This window comes from Dipodomys merriami, unplaced genomic scaffold (genome assembly GCF_024711535.1).
Source record: "Dipodomys merriami isolate MVZ:Mamm:240054 unplaced genomic scaffold, mDipMer1.0.p SCAF_142, whole genome shotgun sequence".
NCBI lineage: Eukaryota > Metazoa > Chordata > Mammalia > Rodentia > Heteromyidae > Dipodomys > Dipodomys merriami.
The window spans coordinates 3,234,778-3,249,797 of record NW_027202738.1 but is presented as its reverse complement, the minus strand read 5'-3'; the positions used below and the strand labels follow the sequence as shown (position 1 = coordinate 3,249,797).

Here is a 15,020-nt window from a genome sequence, read left to right as displayed (position 1 = left end):
CCCTATCCTGGGTGCCTCGTGTGCCTTCAGTCGCGGGGGATCGGCAGCTCCAGCTCCTCTCTCCCACAACTGCAGACTTGTGAGCACGTGAAGGAAGCACCTCCAGCTCAGACAAGTGGCCTAACCTCGCAGCGACAGAGCAATTCACTTCCAAGCTCAACGAGTGTTCAACCACCTCCTGCCCACAGGGTCACTGGGTATTGCTCAAGATCACAGAAAGAACCTGAAACCTAACAGCATTCCGTTAGTGCGAGTCCTTTCTTTAATCTCTTCACTCAGACCCTCTTCCCAGTCCTAGCAACCCTTCCTTGTCAGTCTGCCTCTGTATAAAGTGGAAATTTGCTCCTGGCCTACTGAAGGGAGAGAGGTTAGAGGAGCAAGGGCTTCCTGAAGAAAAGAATCCATAACTTCGACAGCGAGCATGAAGAAGTGGGGAAGAGCACCGAACGTAACTTCCATAGACCCTGCTTAACCCATGCACCAGGCCCAGCACTGCTGTCAGCCCTTACCAACTGTTCTGTAACTGTGGGTGCTGGTCCCTCCTAGAGACTGCTCTCCTGTCTAGCAGCGGTCCCCACGCCAGAGCACACCTCTAACAGCCTGGGATCTAACATTTCAAGCCCAAAGACAACTTGAGAAGAAAAACCGGCTTACCAGTGCTACAAAAGAGGAAAACTAAGTTAGTCATCTGTGTGAATGGCTTCCTAATGGAAGTGCTAGATGTTCCCTAAACTTTGGAGGACGCGGTGGCCTACCTGTAGCCCTGTCGGGGAACCGCTCACCCAGGGAGGGCTCTCATGAGGTCGCAGCCCCCATGCAGAACAGTAATGCAGGCCTATCATCTGAGTACCAGGAAGCTAAGGCAGGAAGAACGGGAGTTGGCGGCCAACCTGCTTACATTTTCCAGAAAACTACTGCTTAGCAGTAAATACCTACAAAGCCCATCTCCTCCCCTCTGAAACATTCACACCAAGGCTCTCGGACAAGGTAAAGAAGTAAAAGCGAAACCAACCACAGAAAGCTGCTCGCCAGGCTGTGCACAGCCGCGTGCGTGGGGGACGCACGCACGCGTGTGGCATTCCTTGAAATGCTAAGAGGGCAAGAGCCATGAACGGCTCTCAAGCGCACGGCTCCACTGAGGGCCGCAGCTGGAGCCCCGTCACACCAACAACGCTCCTGTTTATACCGAGGAAGGCATCTGAAAGCCACACAGACCCCAGTCACTCGATTGTTTTCTTCAATTTATAGAGGGGAAACTTAAGCTCCTAATGGATTTCAGGGTTTGTTTATCGTTGTTTTGCTCTGTTTTGCTTTGCTTTGGTTTTTGTTGAGATGCAGTCTCCCTATGTAGCTCATGCTCACCTTTAACTTGAGATTCCCCCTACCTCAGTCTCCCTGGTGCTGTGATTATCAGTCTGCACCACCATGCCCTGCTCTGTGTGTGTGTGTGTTGTGTGTGTGTGTGTGACACATGCACATACTAGAGCTTCAGTTGAGTGAGGATTTTTAGGTGCACTCTGCTACATTCAGCCTGGTAAATCTTTTTTTTTTTTTTTGGTTGGTCATGGGGCCTGAACTCTGGGCCTGGGCGCTGTCCCTCAGCTCTTCAGCTCAAGGCGAGCGCTCTACCACTTGAGCTACAGCGCCACTTCTGGTTTTCTGGTGGTTTATTGGAGATAAGAGTTTTACGGATTTTCAGTATGTTCTCAAATAAAATAAAATAAAATTAAAAAAAAAAAAAAAGAGTTTCACGGATTTTCTGCCCGGGCTGGCTTTGAACCTCGATCCTCAGATCTCAGCCTCCTGAATAGCTAGGATTATAGGCGTGAGCCACTTGGTAAATGTTTTGCCTAGTATTTACCAGATACTAATGTTTTCACTAAATTCCTACCCCTAGGGGCCCCTCTGTAGATGGCTCTCTCACAAGCTTTCCATCCATTAATCCTCATTTCCACCTGGCAGGGAAGTCTTATCTGCTCCATTCTCTAGGAGCAGGCAGGTAAGACAGACAGGGCTCACTGTCAGCCCCAGTCATCTACCTGATGTCATTAGCCATCTAGGATTTTCCTTGGGGATAGTCAAGTTCTTCTCCTTCCAGGTCCCAAATACTGAACACAGGTTTTAGGGCCTAATCAAGACTACAAGAAGTGGCACTGTGGCTCAAGTGGAAGAGCGCTAGCCTTGAGCAAAAGACAGCACCTAGGCCCAGAATTCAAGCCCCAGGAGCAGCAAAAACCAAAATCTACATTTCAGTTTTTCAAATGCAGCAATGGTACTCACTGGACACTATGCTGAAAATGAACTATACAACTTGTGGGTGGGGATGGGAGGGGAAAACAGAGCGAGGGAAGGGATGATGTTTTCTTAAAAGAAACATACTCTTGTTTGTTTGTTTGTTTGGCCAGGCCTGGGACTTGAACTCAGGGCCTGAGCACTAACCCAGCCTCACTGAGCCACAGCGCCACTTCTGGCCTTTTCTATTTATATGGTACTCAAGAATGGAACCCAGGGCTTCATGCATGCTAGGCTACCACTAAGCCACATTCCCAGCCCCACAAAATGTACTCTTTACCCGACTTGGGTAACTGTAATCTCTCTACATTATAACAACAGTAAATATTTAAAAAAAAAAAAAAAAGACTACAGCAGCCACAGAGCTACTTAGCATTACAGAGTGAAAAGGCATGGATTTTAAACTGAGTCTCAAGGAAAGTGGAATCCCATCTCACAATCGCATACTTGGCAGGCCACTGAGCACACTCACGCAGCCCAGTCCCTAAACACTCTGTGGCTCCACTGAAGTCAATTCTTGTCAGACAGGTCAGGAGTCAAAGCATTCAACATTCTGGAACAGACTGTGCTCAGGATCCCCAGACCACTTCTCAGGACTGGTTTAAACACACACACACACACACACACACACACACACACACACACACACACACACACACACACACACACACACACCACTTCTCAGGACTGGTTTAAACACACACACACACAAACACACACACACGTATATAAAACCCACAACTTCCTTTGTACTTGGTTCCTCCCCAAAGGGCTGTTGGGCCTCATCTGGAAACAGCTGGGAGGCAGAAGTTAACAGGAAGCCAAACCGAATGAAAAACCAAAACAAAACAAACAACAACAACAACAACTACCAGAGTGTGTCCAGGAAGAGAGGCCAGGACAGACCAGCAGCTGAAGTCAGAAACTGAGATACAGAAGAGAGCCGATGCTCTTCCTCTCAACCCAAGAAGAAGAAACCTGGACATACAGCCCCGAAGGTTCGGACCAGAACAGCTTGGAGGCTGCCCCCAGTCCTCCCAGCCCACTGCAGACCCAACCTCTCTGAAACCCAGGTAGTGGTGACAGGAGAGTTAAGGTTAGAAACCAACTTTTCTCCAGCTCCTCTGTCAATCTGTACTAAAGAAACTCAAGGAGGGGCTGGGAAGGTGGCTCAGTGGTAGAGTGCTTGCCTTGCATGCATGAGGCCCTGGGTTTGATTCCTCAGCACCACCTAAGCAGAAAAAGCTAGAAGTGGTGCTGTGGCTCAAATGGTAGAGCACTTGCCTTGAGTTGAAGAGCTAAGGGACAGCACCCAGGCACAGAGTTCAGGTCCCACGACCGACAAAAAAAAAAAAAAGAAACTCAGGGAAAAGCCGGATGCTGGTGGCTCATGCTATAATCTTAGTTACTCAGGAGGCTGAGAGCTAAGGATCTCGATTCAAAGCCAGCCCAGGCAGGAATGTTCATGAGACTCTTGTCTGGAAGAGGTGCTATGGCTCAAAGTGGTAGAGCGCTCACCTTGAAAAAGAAAAGAAAAAAAAGAGCTCAAGGGAAAGTGCCCAGACCCAGAGTTCAAGCCCCATGACAAAAAAAAAAAAAAGAAAAAAAAGAAAAGAAAAGGGAGTGGGGAGAGAAAGAAAAAAAGAAACTCAGGGAAGGCCTCGCACAGAGACAAAGAACATCTTCATGAGACATTTCCAGCAGATCTCACCGGGGGCCTGAAATTTTTCTGGTGCTGTTTAGTACGTCTTTAGGATATCCAAACTGAGGGCAAAGGTGAGACTGGCTGATTCTTCCTTAGATGGAGACCTTTCTAGCCTATACCTCCTATGAGTTAAGCACCATTCTCTCTCCCTGATGTGTACAGTTTATATTAAAATTTTAAAAAAGAGGATTAAGTTTTCTTAATACATTCCTGTCTTTCACCTCTGGTTTTGTGTGAGAAGGCACTAAAGCACAGCTTATGCAGCTTTCTAGCTGGGTTTAATTCCATTGGAAGTGCTCAAGATTTGAGAGCGGAGGGTGCAGAGGGCTACAGCCCAAGTGCCATTTGTTTTAAGAGCAGAGGAACATCTTCACAGGCTGGGTGCCAGCTCAAGACTGGCAAGACCTGAGAAGCAGAGCAGACTAGCCAACATGCCACGTAAGGGTGAGTGGAGGGAGCGCTGTGCTACTGGCACATAAGTCATCAGGGAACCCTTCACGAAAGAAAACAAGGGTGAGAGGTACGTTGTAGGAATATAACATAGGGCAACTCATCATTTATTCCAGAGTGGAAAAAAGCCATCCAGGGTCAAGTATCTAGTATTTTAACTATAGGCAAATACATAATAAACCCAGGGCATTGAACACACTAGGCAAATTCTCTACCACTGAGCTACAACCCCAGTCCTGAACAATGTTTTAACTTGGATTTATATAGGGCTTACTATATGGGGAGAAGCACTGAGGATGTCTGCTTGAACCCCATGAGATTGAAACCAGCCTGGGTAACATAGCAAGACCCTGTCTCAAAAAAAGAAAAAAAAATACCAAGAAGGTCCTGGGTAATCCTCCATTCTTCACACTGTTTCTGGGCTCTCCCAGGAAACTTTCCTGTGCTGTCTGCTAGCAGAGCTGAGGCAGGCAGCCAGAGCCAGTGCAGTTACTAATGCAAAAAGGTCCAACTCAGCAGGGAGCCCATCCGGAGCTCCAGCTAAGCTGGGCTGCTCAGGCCACTGCAGTGAAGCACGCCAAAGTTCTGTGGTTGAGGAAGAAAAGTCACCTGAATCAAATTTCTAATAGACACGCATGGGGGGGGGGGGCTGTTAACCCTCAAGGGCCAGATATTTGTGACTTAAAATAAAGGGATCTTAGGCGCAGAGCAAGTCTACAAGAAAGGATGGTTCTGCCGCGTCACACCCAGACACTGACATCTGCCTCATATGAGGTTTCAGGGCTGGCCAGAAAACCCTCCAACTTGCCAGGAAAACAGACTGCACCTCCAGAGGCTGTGACCCCAGATAGACATCTTCCCAAGTAGGAGCACCTAGGACCCAGGATTTTTTTTTTTTTAAAGCCTATTCTCCTGAAGTGGGGACAATTTAGGAAAAGAAGCTAACTGGCACTGGAACAAGCTCTTCACCTCCCTCACTCCAGCCTCACAAAACTGCTACCATGCCATTCCCCCATCACGCAGCCAAGCCCTCCCCGGCTCCAAGATGTCACTCGATCATTAAAATAGTGGAGCCAGCGCCCTCAGACACACAGGGCAGGTGGTCTCCACCGCCCAGGGCAATCGTCAGCGGCACACAAAGCATGGGGGGGGAGGGGGTCGAGGGAGCTGGGCGTACACCCCCTTTCTGGTCGTCCCAGATGCCTGGCCCCCGGACATTGAAGGGGAGGGCCCGGAGGGAGGGAACGAGAAGCCGGAAGAACCCCAGCGCTGCTGACCAGGGAAGAAAGAGGCCAGGACGGCAGTGGCTCTAGCCACGTTCGGGGGACCCCCAGGCCCATCAATCCTCCCCCGCCCCAGGAGCCGCTCGGGGCCCCCGGGCGTGAGGCCCCGGGCTCCGGCGGCGGCGGGCCGGGCCCCAGGCCGGCCGGGGCCCTACCTGTAGGCCAGGGTCATGCACTCGAAGAGCTTGGTGAGCGAGGCGTCGATGGACAGGTGGCAGGAGCTGGTCTTGCCGAAGCTGTAGGTCTGGCACGTCTGCTTGTTGACCGTGTCGAAATCGTAGCCCTTCTTGGGCGGGTGCTCCCGGTGCGGCGACGACACCATGAAGTGGCCGCTGTGGATTATCTGCTGGCGGCGCGGAGGCTCTTCGCGGCCCGGCCCGGCGCGGGGCAGCACCGGCGCGGCGCTCGCGTGGGCCCGGGCCGAGGGGGCCGCGCCGGAGGCGGGCGGCGGGGACGGCTCGTCGGTGTCCGAGTCGTCGTCGTCCTCGGGCACCCGAGGCTTGAGTAACACCGAGCGGACGCGGCTGCGGGGCCGGCGAGGGGAGCACATGAAGACGTCGGCGGCCATGAGGAGAGCCCGGCCCGGGGCATCCCCCGGGGCCCAGCGCGACGCGGACTGGCGAAGCCGAGAGGAGCCGGCCCGGCCCGGCCCTCGCGCGGACTGTCCGCGAGCGCGCGGCGGGGCGGGGCGGGGCCGGAGGGGGAGGGCGCCCAGCCCGCCGTGACGTCACCCAGGCGTCTCGGCCAATCGCACGCCCGCCTCGGCCTCTTAAAGTCGCAGGCGAACCTTCCCTTAAGCAGGCGGACAAAAAAAAAAAAAAAAGAAAAAGGAAAAGAAAAAGAAACCAGAGGCCACGCCTCCGTTCCGCTCTACTCTCGCTCTCCCACTCCCTCCCCTCAGGCGAGGGCGTGGCGAGACCCAGGCCCCGCCCCTTTCCTGCTTGGGGGAAGGGGGAGGAGTCAGAGCTTCTGGTCCCCGCCCCCTGCCCCGCCTGGCTCCGCCCCTGCCCTGGGAGAGCGGCTCGGGGCTCTGCCGGGGGCCTGGCCGGCTCCGCCAGCGGCGGGTGCGGGTGGGGTGGGAGGGAGAGGGGTGTGGATGAGGGTGGGGGTGAGGGTGGGGCTCCCTCCCCAGCCGGCTTTCCTCTGCCCGGCCCGGACCTGAGGTTCAGAGCTTCTTCCTGGTTTGCGCTCTCGCGGGCGCGGGGGTTTGAACGCGGGCCCGGCGCCGTCCCGGGGCTCTCGGGGCTCTAGGCTCCTCCCGCCCCCGTCCCCCCCCCCGTCCCCGGGCCCTCGGGGCTCTAGGCTCCTCCCCCCCCCGTCCCCGGGCCCTCGGGGCTCTAGGCCCCTCCCCTCCCCCCCCCCCCCCGTCCCCGGGCTCTCGGGGCTCTAGGCTCCTCCCCGCCCCCGTCCCCGGGCTCTCCGGGCTCTAGGCTCCCCCCCACCCCCGGCCCCGGGCCCTCGGGGCTCTAGGCCCGCGCCCTAGAACCGTGAGCCACAGCGCCACTGATGGCTTTTCTTTTCCCCGTGGTTCTTTGGAAGACCAGAGTCTCACAGACGTTCCTGCCCGGGCTGGCTTCGAACTGCGATCCTCAGCTCTCAGCCCCTTAAGTAGCTGGGATTGCAGGCGTGACCGCCGGCGCCCGGCTCCTTCCCGGTGGCGTGGAGGTCACTGTCCCCATTTTATAGACGCAGAGATGACGGTTGAAACCCAGAGGTGGGGATTTCCCTAAGGCTCTGGCCGGAGGAGAACATCGCCGGGGCCAAGTGAGGGCGTCCTGGGGCCAGAGAGAAAAGGAAATCGCAGTATTTTTGAATCACTCAGTCTGGGGAATTGGAGCCCCGCTGCAGTTCAGCTTCCTTCATTTAGTGCTAAGGGCTGGAGGGCTGGGACCCCAGGCGGGGAACCCCAGGCGGGGACCCATCGGAGAGGCCGAAACCTGACTACGCTGTCACTGACTGGAGAGAGATGGCAGGTGAGAAGTTAGCTGCGAAAAGCAAACCCTGAAGCTCACCTCGCTCTGTATTTACGAATAATAATAAGTTAACACCCAGCTGCTACCAGAATCATTGCCTAAGGACTGCGGGTTGCCAGACAGCAAACCCACGCACTTTCCCACAGCTCCAAAAGAACCAAGGCCAAGCCAGCTTCGGAGCTCATGTTTGTAATCTCAGCTACTCTGGAGGCTGAAATCTGAGGATCGTGGTTCAGAGCAAGTACTGGTAGGAAGAGAGTCCATGAGGCTCATCTCCAGTCACACAGAGAGAGAGGGCGAGAGGGAGAGAAAGGCAGGCAGCAAGGATTCTTTTTTCTTTTTCTATCCTTTTTTGGCCAGTCCTGGGGCTTCAATTCAGGGCCTGGGCACTGTCCCTGAGTTTCTTTTTCTTTTCTTTTTTTCTTTTCTTTTTCAGTTGTGGGTCTTGAACTCTGGGCCTGGGCGCTGTCCCTCAGCTCTTCAGCTCAAGGCAAGCGCTCTACCACTTGAGCCACAGCACCACTTCCAGTGTTCTATTGGTTTATTGGAGATAAGCGTCTCAAGGACTTTCCTGCCCAGTCTGGCTTTGAACCTTGATCCTCAGATCTCAGCCTCCTGAGTAGCTAGGATTACAGGCGTGAGCCACCAGCGCCCTGTTCTAAGTAAGGGCAGGAAATGACTTGTGTTGGGTTTTTTTTTTCTCCCAACTTTAACCTTATGCTAAACAAATGCTCGCTAACACTTTCACCCCGTGGGACTCTCCTCTCTGAAATGCTTTTCATAAATGGATCTCAAGAACCTATGGGAGGGTTGGGAAGGTGGCTCAGTGGTAGAGTGCTTGCCTTGCACGCATGAGACCCTGGGTTCGATTCCTCAGCACCACATAAGCAGAAAAAGCCGGAAGTGGGGCTGAGGCTCAAATGGTAGAGTGCTAGTGGACAGCTGAAGAACTGAGGGACAGCGCCCAGGCCCAGAGTTCAAGACCCATGACCGACAAAAAAAAAAAAAAAAGAACCTATGGGAATTTGAGGGAAGCCCTCATCCATTCTCGGTGACAGAGTGGCTGTCTGCCTCTGGACTCCAGCTCCTACTCTTGTAAGTAGTAACTTAAAAGGTGCTTTTGCTGGGTCCTAGGGGAATGAGCTGGAAGGCCTCCCTGCCCTGTACCTGTGTCCTTGGGTCTGAGCTGTTCTCTATTCTTGGCTGCCTTCCCCTTGCACTCACCTTGGGCTCCGGGAAGAAAGAGAGGATTCTGGGAGGAAAGCATCTGGGGTGGGAGGCAAACTCTCAGATAGGCAGAACCTTCTTATCATGGCCAGGAAAACAGCCCCAACTTGGGAGACCCCGAGAATTCCTCCAGGTGGTCTTCACCACCAGACTATTTTAACTACGCATATCTTTCTAATCCCAATTCACCCCCTAGTTCTACTCATCTATTCTCCCACCCAGATGGCTGGAGATGTGCTGGACTGCTGTCCGCCTCCCGCTGCCTCCGGTGCTGCCATACAATAAACCTCCCTTCGCCCTCCCCTGTCTCTATTGGGCATCTGGGGGCTGGTGACTAAACTTAACTTGGGACTCCTGGACTTTGGGCTTAAGGTCTAAATATCTGATTTATCTCCAGCTAACCAGCAAAAGACCAGGAGTAGAAGTGTGCCTCAAATGTAGACCAGCCTTGAGTAGAAAAGCTAAGTAGGAGCACAGGACCTAAGTTCAAGCCCCAGTACTAGCTTGTGCACACACATATACACACACATTAAATAAATAAGTAATAAATAAATAGCGGTAGCTATTTTAAAATGTCAGCTAAAACAGTAGCTGTAGCCTATATAGCCAGCTGCAGATGAACGTGAGGCGGGAGGACCGAGCTCCAGGACCAGCACCGAATACACGGGTCTGGGAAGACCAGCATGGCGGCACACGCCACATCCCACCACTGGGAAAACTAAATCAGGAGAATGGCAATGTCCAGGCCAGCCTGGACTGTACAACAAAAACTCCTCCAAAGGGCTGAGAAGATGGCTCAGTGGTGGAGTGCTTGTCTTGCATGCATGAGGCCCTGGGTTCCATTCCTCAGCACCACATAAGCAAAAAGAAAAAAGCCAGAAGTGGCGCTGTGGCTCAAGTGGTAGAGCACTCGCCTTGAGCTGAAGAGCTGAGGGACAGCGCCCAGACCCAGAGTTCAGGCTCCACAACCGACAAAAAAAAAAAAAAAAAAAAAAAAACCTCCTCCAAAAGAGGAAGAGAAAGAAAGAAGGGGGGCTGGGAAGGTGGCTCAGTGGTAGAGCACTTGCCTTGCATGCCTGAGGCCCTTGGTTTGATTCCTCAGCACCACATAAGCAAAAAGAAAAAAGCTGGAAGTGGCGCTGTGGCTCAAGTGGTAGAGCACTTGCCTTGAGCTGAAGAGCTCAGGGACAGCACCCAGGCCCAGAGTTCAAGCCCCACGACCGGACCCAAAAAAAAAAAAAAAAGAAGGGAAGAAAAGGACGAAAGAGAGAGAGAGAGAAAGGGAGAGAGAGACGGAAGGAAGAAAGGAAGGAAGGAAGGGAAGGAAGGAAAGAAGGAAGGGAAGGAAGGAAGGGAGAAGGAAGGAGGGCAAGGGTCCTGGGTTCAGTCCCCAGCAAGGAAAAAACAAAACAAAACAAAAAAGATCATCCTAAGGACTTATGTACAAGTGATTGAAGTATCATTAGTATCAATGAAGATTTTTTTTTTTTTTTTGGGTCCAGTTGTGGGGCCTGAACTCTGGGCCTGGGCGCTGTCCCTCAGCTCTTCAGCTCAAGGCTAGCGCTCTACCACTTGAGCCACAGCGCCACTTCTGGCTTTTTTCTTTTTGCTTATGTGGTGCTGAGGAATCGAACCCAGGGCCTCATGCATGCAAGGCAAGCGCTCTACCACTGAGCCACCTTCCCAGCCCCTCAATGAAGACGTTATAGCCCCCAATATAATAAAACACTACATCAAACATTATAAATGTATTATTTATTGATTAGGGTGCCTCGGACCTAGAATTGAGTGGGGGAAAATTGCCCCTCCTCCTTCTACACCATGAAGTAAAAGGGAGCAAACCCAGGTCTCCAGTGTGCTAGGCAAGATCTCGATCATTCAACTACACCCCCAAGCCATAGCATCTGTGGTCTGCATGTCCCCAGCAGCAGCAGCGGGCTGGGCTGGGCTGGGCACTCACTCCCAGGCCCGGACTGACTGAACAGCCCTGGCCCTGAGCTGGGGGAGGAGAGTCAGTGATTCAGAGGCAGTGGATCAAATGGTCTTTCCCAGAACCAGAAGTGACATGTCAGCCCTAACAGCTCACTAGCCACAAAGAATCCACAGCCCAACCCAGTCATAAAGGAGCCAGAACGTGCAATCCGGTCATGTGACTGGAAAGTCCACTGCTGGAAATCTTTGGTGAATGGCACTGAAGACTCTATGTCAGAGTCTCCCATCTTGTCAACGCGGGGAAAGACTTGTGGCTCACACCTGGAATCCTGAGGATCCAGGTTTGAAGCGCAGTGGGGTGGGGGTGCTGGGAGATAAAGCCAAGGGACTCTTATTTCCAATTAACAAACAAAACACTGAAAGTAGAGGTGTGGCCCAACCATAGAGAACCAGCCTTGAGAGAAAAGCAAAAGAATGGGAGGCCTTGAGTTCTAGCTCATTCTGTGCCCTTTGACCAAATAGGCTACGAGGGTTTCTTTTTTCTTCTTCTTTTGTTCTTTTTGCCAGTCCTGGGGCTTAAACTCAGGGCCTGGGCACTGTCCCTGAGCTTCTTTTTCTCAAGGCTGGCACTCTACCACTTGAGCCACAGCGCCACTTCTGTCTTTTTCTATTTATGTGGTACTGAGGAATCGAACCCAGGATTTCATGCATGCTAGGTAAGCACTCTACCACTAAGCCACATTCCCAGCCCTAGGGTTTCATTTCCTTTATCATTCGAACTTTTCTCCTAGAGGTAGTTAATGGCTACTTCACTTTTTTTTTTTTTTAATTTGTTTAGCTTTCTGATTTGTTTGGTTTGGGGTTTTTGGTTTGCTTGAGACCCACTTTGTTAATTACTCAAACCGATCTCAAATTTAAGGTCCTATGACCTCAGGATTACAGGCATGTGCCACCATGTCCAGCTTCTTCTTTTCTGATTTGATTTGGTGTCATGAGTGAGGATATAAAAATTAAATTACAGGGCTGGGAAGGTGGCTCAGTGGTAGAGCGCTTGCCTTGCATGCCTGAGGCCCTGGGTTCGATTCCTCAGCACCACATAAGAAAAAAGAAAAAAGCCGGAAGTGGCATTGTGACTCAAGTGGTAGAGCACTAGCCTTGAGCTGAAGAGCTGAGGGACAGCGCCCAGTTCCCGGAGTTCAGGCCCGATGACTGGACCCAAAAAAAAAAAAATTAAATTACATTTCTCTCCTATTTAGGCAGAGGGACCGTGCTGCAGTCTGGACTCAAGCCTTCATACCTGCCAGGCAGGAGATGTCATTTGAGCAATGCCTCCAGCCCCCTCCCTTTTTTTTTTTTTGTCGGTCGTGGGGCTTGAACTCTGGGCCTGGGCGCTGTCCCTCAGCTCTTCAGCTCAAGGCGAGCGCTCTACCACTTGAGCTACAGCGCCACTTCCGGTTTTCTGGTGGTTTATTGGAGATAAGAGTCTCACGGTCTCTCCTGCCCGGGCTGGCTTTGAACCGCGATCCTCAGATCTCAGCCTCCTGAGTAGCTAGGATTACAGGCGTGAGCCACCAGCGCCCGGCTCCCCTCCCTTTTTTTGCACTTGTTATTTTTAGTTAAGTTCTCAGTTTTTGCCCAAGGGTACACCTGAACAGCACTCGGTCTTATTTTAGGTTTCCCATTGTAGCTGGAGTGACAGGTACAGATGCACTGTCCTGTGTATTTCAAGTCATCAGTAGATTGCTCATACGACAGTGTAAATACATGTATAGAATTGCTCTATTTTACTGTTTTTCTTTTTTTTCTTTTTTTTTTTTTTTGTCCATCATGGGCTTGAATTCAGGGCCTAGGCGCTGTCCCTGAGCTTTTCTTTGTTCAAGGCTAGCTGGTAGTTAATTGGAGATAAGAGTCTCACCGACTTTCCTGCTCTGGCTGGCTTCTCACCAAGATCCTCAGATCTCAGCTCCTGCATGGCTAGGATTACAGGCATGAGCCACCAGCTCTCAGCTATATATATATATATATATATATATAGTCTTTTTAACTTAGTTTCAGGCAAGTGTTACCAAGATTTAAACCAGGCCTTTAATTTTTTTTTCTTACAAGTTTTTCTTATTTTCTGGGTATTCCTGTTTCATTAAAGAACAACCTGTTCTTGTTTCACGGATGCAGTGTTGACTTTTATCTCTCCCAGAGTAATATGTTTGGTTTATTGCAAGTTATCTTTTGCTTTCTGAGTACATTTCTTCCCTCCCCCCCCCTTTCCCTCTTCCTTTATTTTTTATTTTTCTGGTGCCATTATTGGGACTTGAATTCAGAGCCTGGGTGCTGTCCCTTAGCTTTTTTTTGCTCAAGGCTGGTGCTCTACTACTTGAGCACTTCCAGCTTTTGCTGGTTAATTGGAAACAAGTCTCACAGATTTGGCTCTGAATGCTGATCTTCTACCTCAGCCTCTGAAGTAGAGTTCAAAGATTTACACTCATTTGTTATCTCACCACACCCAGCTTAGGATTTTCTTGAACTGGGAGAATGACTGACAAGCCTGGAACCTTATTTCCCCAGAGTAGCAGGCGGGGCAGGAGCAGGTAACCCCAGGGCCAAGGCCTGGCAGCTCTGCACAGCCCCCACCTCCCTGTTGCCGCAGGCTGGTTTTATTTCCCTTACTATCTGGGTTGCTGCAGGTGTTTGAATCTGAAATCCCTGCTAAGCCTCTGGATCAGCTGTGTGCCCCGGAGTGGAATAAGTTGGTGGAAAGTCTTCCTCGCCAGGCTGCAGGGAGAGGTGAAAATGGCCGAACAAATACTGGGGATGTGACCCAGGTGAGAGGTAAGAAGGAAGGGGCTCTGGGGGCCGTCTCTCACAATTTAGAACAATTGAACTGATTGCCTAGCGTTGCCTTGAGGATGGAAGCGAGAGCTATGCAAATGGCTTTCAACAGACTGTGTGACCCTCAAGTTCACGAGGGTTCATTTTATTTGTCTTGTTTTATTGAGGGATAATTGACAGTATAGTTTTAACGTATAGTTCCAGGGGTTTTGACAAGAGTGTCAAGTCATAATCCAGTTAGGGAGTCATTCCAACACCAGCACCCCCCCATCCCTCCCCTGCTCTGGGTAGGAGGGCCTTCTCCCACCCAAGCCCTTGGCAGCCACTGACGTCCGCCATGCTCTTATTGCTTTTCCAGGGTGATATATAAGTAGGGTTTTTCGAGGAGTAGGGGTGTAACCAATGAAAGTGTGATTAGCCAGGAAGCCTGGGGGCGTGGCTCAAGTGGTGGCAAGTTGGAGGCCAGAGTTCAATACCATCAAAAAGGAGGAGGAGGAGGAGGAGGAGGAGGAGGAGGAGGAGGAGGAGGAGGAGGAGGAGACAACAACAACAAGAAAGGGATCTCCATTGTTGGTGGTTCACACCAGTAATCCCAGATAATTAGGAGGCAAGGATCTAGAGGATCTTGATTAGAGACCAACTTAGCCCCCTCCCCCACCAAAGTTATTGTGACCTCTATTGTAACAAACAAGCTAGGCGTGGGGAGTTATGCCTGTATCCCAGCTATGCAGGAAAGGGCTAAGAGAATCACAACGGATGGAAGGCAACATCTTTTCTGGGCCCTTCTGCCCTCCACCCATTTTCTTGGATGTCGTAGCACTTGTGCAAATATTCTGCTGTTTCCTTCGTTTTTGACAAGGAAGGATGCTGGCTTTTTTTTTTTTTATCATTGCATTCATATATTGTGGTTACAGGTCTTTTATCAGGATTACCTGCCAGTCTGAGACTTAGTTTTTCCTTCTCTTGCTTATAGCCTTTTCAGCTTGCAGCTGGTGCCCTACCACTTCAGCCATGCCTCTAGTCCAGTATGTTGCTGGCTAATTGGAGTCTTGAGAACTTTCCTACCTGGACTGGCTTTGAACTGCAATCCTCAGATCTCAGCCTCCTGACTAGCTGGGATTACAGGCATGAGGCATCACGGGGTGCTGGGCTTGTTATGATGATGATTGTTATTCTCAGGATTCTTGGGGCTGAGGGGATGTTCTCACTGGCAGTTGAGCCACCTGCCAGATGTTCAGATGTTGCCCTCTAACCTGACGGGGGGGGGGGGGGGGGGGCAGGGGGAGGGCGGCCTCTGGCAGACAGAAGAGTTTGTTGCTGGCTTTGACCTCG

General features: G+C 51.5%; 1 protein-coding gene across 2 annotated transcripts in view; it reads right to left on the bottom strand.

The window, feature by feature from the left end:
* The window catches only part of LOC138826421 (MLX-interacting protein-like), a 36,996-nt gene extending 30,610 nt beyond the window's left edge, over positions 1-6,386 (bottom strand). Inside the window, exon 1 of one of the 2 annotated variants that reach the window (XM_070021577.1) lies at positions 5,886-6,386. In XM_070021577.1, the coding sequence (XP_069877678.1) occupies positions 5,886-6,298 (413 nt within the window). In that variant the 5' untranslated portion in view covers positions 6,299-6,386. The remainder of the gene's footprint in view (positions 1-5,885) is intronic. The other variant, XM_070021578.1, reaches the window with a different exon arrangement.
* Between the last annotated feature and the right edge of the window lie 8,634 nt (positions 6,387-15,020).